Here is a 5,056-nt window from a genome sequence, read left to right as displayed (position 1 = left end):
GCATCGTGCGACAAACGGGCTGCGGTGCGGGCACGGCAGCGGCGCTGCCCAAACAGCTCCCAGCAGCTGCACGTGTGCGCGTCAATAAACCAGCTATGGAAACATCGCCGCTGCATTTCACGTAGCTTTTATCCCTGGAGAAGGATCTGCAGGAAACGCAGCTGTCGGTCCCCGCAAAGTAAAGGCAAGCAGCCCTTTGTGCCCTCGCTTCGTGCCCTCGGAACAGACCCCGTGCTGCAGGACGTGGTGCTGAGGGTATGGCCCGAACCTGCACTGTGCTTCGGGTGAGGCTTCATTCGACTTCAAAGGACACGCTGGAACGGAAGGCACGCTGCGGTTTGCATCAAAACCCAATGCGTTTAAAAATAATGAAATTTGGAAAGAAGGACCTGATGACTCATGAGGAGCAACCCTAAGGATGAATGTGAGCATCTCCGCTCACCTACGTTTCTTCTGTCCCACAGCCCTACAAACAGGTCGTTCCACAAAGTTACAGCGTCAAAAATGATACAATTTCTCTTTTCCTGGTCCTCTGCTTTACAATTCTTACTGAAGTCAGTGGCGTGCTACAGTTCATAATGTAACTTTTACATTACCTAACAGATAAAGACTCATTTTTTCATATCTATGTGTAGATCTGTGTAAGCCTACGCATCTTAACACACCCAAACGTGAGATGAATTGTGGCAGTGTCCACGGGGCTGCAGGGATGGACCAGGGCTGGGTGTCTCCAGTGCTTTTCTCTCCTCCTGCATCTTTTCAAGCCCCCTGCATGCAGCTCCCCATTTCCTTGCATGGATTCTGTGATCTGAGCGCTTGCCTGCATCTCTTGGTTCCTGCAGGAGCACGGTTAATTACCTGTATCCATTTATAGTCAAAACATTCAGTATTAATAACCGCTGGTTGCTTCAGGGAAGAACTTGCCATGGTTGTTATTGACAATAAGTAATGGGAATTAATTGTTGCTCATTAATTCAGCGGTGAACAGCTTGCTTCACACGGCTTCAGAAGAGTGGTGCTGTGCCCTGCTCTCCCTCACATGATGCCCTCAGCTCTGTCCTTACAGCCACAGCTCCGTGGTGCAGCTGCTGCCCACCGGCCCCTGCAGGCTCTGCAGCCCTCCCACAGAATTCCTGCTCCATGAAATTGCAGTTCACGTCCAGACAGCGCGCTGCTTGTCCAGACAGAACTCAGCTTTGTCACACCCTGTTAATGCCTTCATGCTGAGCCACCTTGATAGACTTTGCTCTCAGGCAGAGCTCATTGCAGGCCTTGTGCTTCAAACATTTCAGAAATGAATATCCGTGAGTTATTGTCACAAATGAGTCAGGCCAATCGGCAATGGAGGCCTTTCTTCCCTAGGCAAGGTTTGGGGTTGTTTTAGAATAAATATATACACCAGCTACCAGGAAGCACTGCTAACAACTCTGACAGTCGTGCTTATTGCAGTTGTTCCTCGTACAATACAGGCTGTTTTCCTTTAGTTCCATAGACTGTAGGGCTATAACTTGGAAGTAAACAAGCATGAACTCAGTGTGTCCATGGTATATAATCATCAGTCTGCATCTTTCTATTGGCGAAAGCCTGAGAGAACCTCATAAATTTAAGAACATTCCCCAGCATGTCTGCTTTAAGGAATCTGATTTGGAGGCACTCCTAGGCTCCGTTAGGTTTTATGATTCATTGCATTCAAGAGAGAAGGAAAAAGTTGAAATATGACCCATGTGCACTCCTGTCACTCCACTAACATTAGGCATTCATCATCAGCTATCACCTATATTCTATACTGTTTATATCTTGCATTCTTGAATTCCTCATGATTTTTAAACATATTTCTCTTCTCAGTGACTTAATGGCGTCAAGAACAGTCTTAACAAACTTAAGGAAGTGAATGAAAAGAGTGTTCTGCTCTGAGCTTGCAAGAAGACTGTGATAGATGGAGAACCTGAGCACATCTCTCACCAACACACATCGGTACCCTGACCTACTGCAGCGTGCTGCTTTCCATTTGCACACAGCCTGCTAACAACTCACATAGAACATTCCCATTTCAAGACATCTCAGCTGTCAAAACACTACTAAATGAGCTACTGTTTAAAATAACTTTACAGACAAATATGTGGGCATTGAGTACCTTAAAGTAGAGCTGAAGACCATATTCTACAGCACTCCTAAAGATGAGCTGTCACAGCATGTTGGTACGCAGGCTGTGGGTGAATTAGCTTTGGATCTTTGTGTCTTCTTAGAGAAGTCCGTGCAGCTCTTATTATCTGCACCACAAATCCCAGCAACTCCTGTATGAATTCATCTGCCGTGGGGTTTTATCGTGCTTCAGACTGGGTCTTCATTTACATTCAGCACTGAAGGTGAAAATAAATGTAGCTTTAATTCAAAGGCTAATTTAGATGTCAATCTATGATTAACATTCCACACACCATTACTGCCATCAAAGTTGAATATATGCACAAATCTTTCTGGGGCCAAAGCATTTTAAAGCATCCACTTACTCTACGCCTTTTAGATAAAGAATTACTCTTATCTATTATTTATGCAAGGACCTTAACGAACTAAATCTTTACAGTTAAGTCTCTCTCTACATAATTACTCATGTTTTTCATCTGGCTTCTACTCCATACACTGTTACTGAATTTTACCAGCACTGGAATGTAAACATACCTCTTGAATTCATTAATCACATAACGTTATTGTTCTGCATACATGCTTCCTTCAGAAAGATGTACATTAATGTCTCTCTATCAGCACAAGTATTCAGCAAAGCAAAAAGAAGGGAAAAAAAAGAAAATTTTTCAGGGAAAAAGGTTTCTCAACAGGTAACAGCACTGACTGCATGGTTTGGTGAAACAAAGTATAAAAATGAATGAGTAAAAATAACAGTAAATATCCATAGGTCATAAAAAGCTGTTATAAATACTACGTTATAAAATATTATATCTATGTTATTGATAAATATAGAAAAGATACTTCTTTTTTCATTAATATACAGCAAAGTGTAGCTAGTCTCCTTAAGACAGAGTGGAATCACCAAAATTTTAATACTATATTTTTGGCATGCAATATATACATAATGAAACAGTTAAGAAACATATACACGTGCAGTATACATAATGTTACTGCAGCCCTGCTGTGGATGGTATCTATCATTACATTCACAATACCAGTCAGAACATTTGCTAATAAAAAAAACAGTAACTGATTTTTATTAATGGCAGCAATCAGGCAGATGTGCACAGCCCCTGCTTGCCGCTGCTCCCTGCTGTCTGCAGCCTTCACAGCACGCCAGCACGAGGGCACAGCAGAGCCCTTCACCAGAAGCTTTGTGAACACCAGCACGAGATCAGCCACCACGAAGCTGACAAAGAGGATCAGGCCGTGAGCGATGACCCACAAGCAGTAGGACAGATTGGCCATGCGGCGGGACACGGGGTCTGCGTGGGCTTGGGATATGTGGAGAAACACAAAGAGCACCAGAGCTGCCAGCAGCAGGAGGCACGCTGCTCCCATCCAGTCTTTGACGGAGTCTCTGCGCTTCAGCAGATAGAGCCCCACCTGCACACTTGCCATGTATATGGCTAGGTACCCAAAGAGGGACAGCAGCCCTTCCCTGTTGGCATTCAAAAAGCCTGTCCTACTATCTTCGCCATTGCTGCCGTGCAAGACAAAGGTCTTCAGAGAGGTAAGGTTAAGAATGAGCTGATAAAGTACAGCAACAGTCACAGCCACGATCCAAGATTTATTTTTGGGAAATATGGCCAACAGCAGAGATGCCACAAGCCTCACAAGTGCTAAGGTAAAGAAAAAATTCCAGTGCACACCATACTCTGAAACGTGCTCATGGTACTCTATAGATTTAACAATAAGGAGTCGTCCAATGCCAAGAACAACCAACGGCCAAATGGCAAAAAGCTGCTTGGCCAGACTGGAGAATTTGGGTTGTGTCACAGCCGCTTTTTGTCGAACTTCGGGACAAACGAGAGCGTTACCAAAAATGAAAGCTCCAACCCCCAGGTCCATAACTCCTGTTCCATAGGTCTCAGTTTTGGCATATCGTCGTGGAAACTGTGGGAAATCCACTGCTAAGATGCTGATGGAAGTCAACACATTGACATAAACACGGAACACGGTTATGGCCGGAATGTAGTCCGGATCCAGGTACGTGTTCTGAAAGCCTTTCACTATTTGCCTGAAGGGCACCTGGCTGTCATGCTGTCTTTGGCGGTATATCGTAAAAAATATCCCCACACAGAGGGCTGCGAGGATGGCTGGAAGCAAGAACAACACTGAAGACAGGACTGTGCAGGAGAACAGCAGAGGGACGACCAGCACACCGAAGTCCAGCAGCAGGCCGGACGGCCTCGAGCTTAAAGGCTTCCCGCGATGCCGGCAGAGCAGCACCAAGAGCAGCCCTCTGCAAAGCAGGCAGAGCGGGGCCAGCGACATGCCCAGGGTCAGCTCCAGCAGGCCGGTTCCGTTCAGGTTACTGACGAAGGCTTCTTTCAGGTGCTTCTGCGACATCCCGCTTCCTTCCTCTGAAATGAGAAGCACGAACCGGAGTCGGTTCCGTGGAGCAGGACTCAAAGCCTCTCCGCCGATGAGCGCTACGGGCAGCTCGGTGCGGACAGCCGTGGGCTGCAGCGGCCGCAGCGTCCCGCACAGCTCGCCGTGCCCGGGGAAGCCGAGCAGCCGCTCCGCTCCGACGAGACGCTTCAAGTCCTCGCTCCCCAAACTCTCTAGATAGCAAATACATTGTAAGCAAGCATACCGCTCTGCGGATACGAGGAGGACGCGAGCCTGAAAGTCGCAGCTGCCGCTCCGCCCGCCTTCGGTGCAGCGCCCCGCCGTCCGCAGCGCTCAGCCCGTCCCGCACGACGTAAACGCAGCCCGCGCTCCCCGCCCGCACTTTCCTCTGGCAGCGGCGTGCAGCTGCTGTTCCGCAGCGCCCGATTCGCTACGAGCCGTGCCCGCAACCCCCGCCCCGTCTCCTCCTCCTACTCCTCCTCCCCTTCCTCCCGCCGCCGCTCCGCTCCGCTCCCCGCTC

The 5,056-nt window shown here is 47.9% G+C and overlaps 2 protein-coding genes across 2 annotated transcripts in view; both read right to left on the bottom strand.

Annotated features, from left to right (window-relative positions):
• The window catches only part of ZNHIT3 (zinc finger HIT-type containing 3), a 2,784-nt gene extending 1,857 nt beyond the window's left edge, over positions 1–927 (bottom strand). Inside the window, exon 1 of the mRNA XM_010722151.3 lies at positions 859–927. Within this exon, the coding sequence (XP_010720453.1) occupies positions 859–927 (69 nt within the window). The remainder of the gene's footprint in view (positions 1–858) is intronic.
• A 1,858-nt stretch (positions 928–2,785) lies between these two features.
• PIGW (phosphatidylinositol glycan anchor biosynthesis class W) lies at positions 2,786–4,985 on the bottom strand. Its single transcript, XM_010722019.3, has 2 exons — positions 4,781–4,985; positions 2,786–4,547 (listed from the first exon to the last, which is right to left on the bottom strand). The coding sequence occupies exon 2, from the start codon at positions 4,531–4,533 to the stop codon at positions 3,040–3,042; it is 1,494 nt and encodes a 497-aa protein (XP_010720321.1). The 5' UTR covers positions 4,534–4,547; positions 4,781–4,985; the 3' UTR covers positions 2,786–3,039.
• Positions 4,986–5,056: the final 71 nt, after the last annotated feature.

The sequence above is a fragment of the Meleagris gallopavo genome, chromosome 21, assembly GCF_000146605.3.
Source record: "Meleagris gallopavo isolate NT-WF06-2002-E0010 breed Aviagen turkey brand Nicholas breeding stock chromosome 21, Turkey_5.1, whole genome shotgun sequence".
Lineage (NCBI taxonomy): Eukaryota > Metazoa > Chordata > Aves > Galliformes > Phasianidae > Meleagris > Meleagris gallopavo.
This window is presented reverse-complemented; position numbering and strand designations above follow the sequence as displayed.

Coding starts and splice junctions, on each gene's coding strand:
- PIGW (XM_010722019.3), bottom strand. CDS start 4,533: ATGTCGCAGAAGCACCTGAAAGAAGCCTTCGTCAGTAACCTGAACGGA.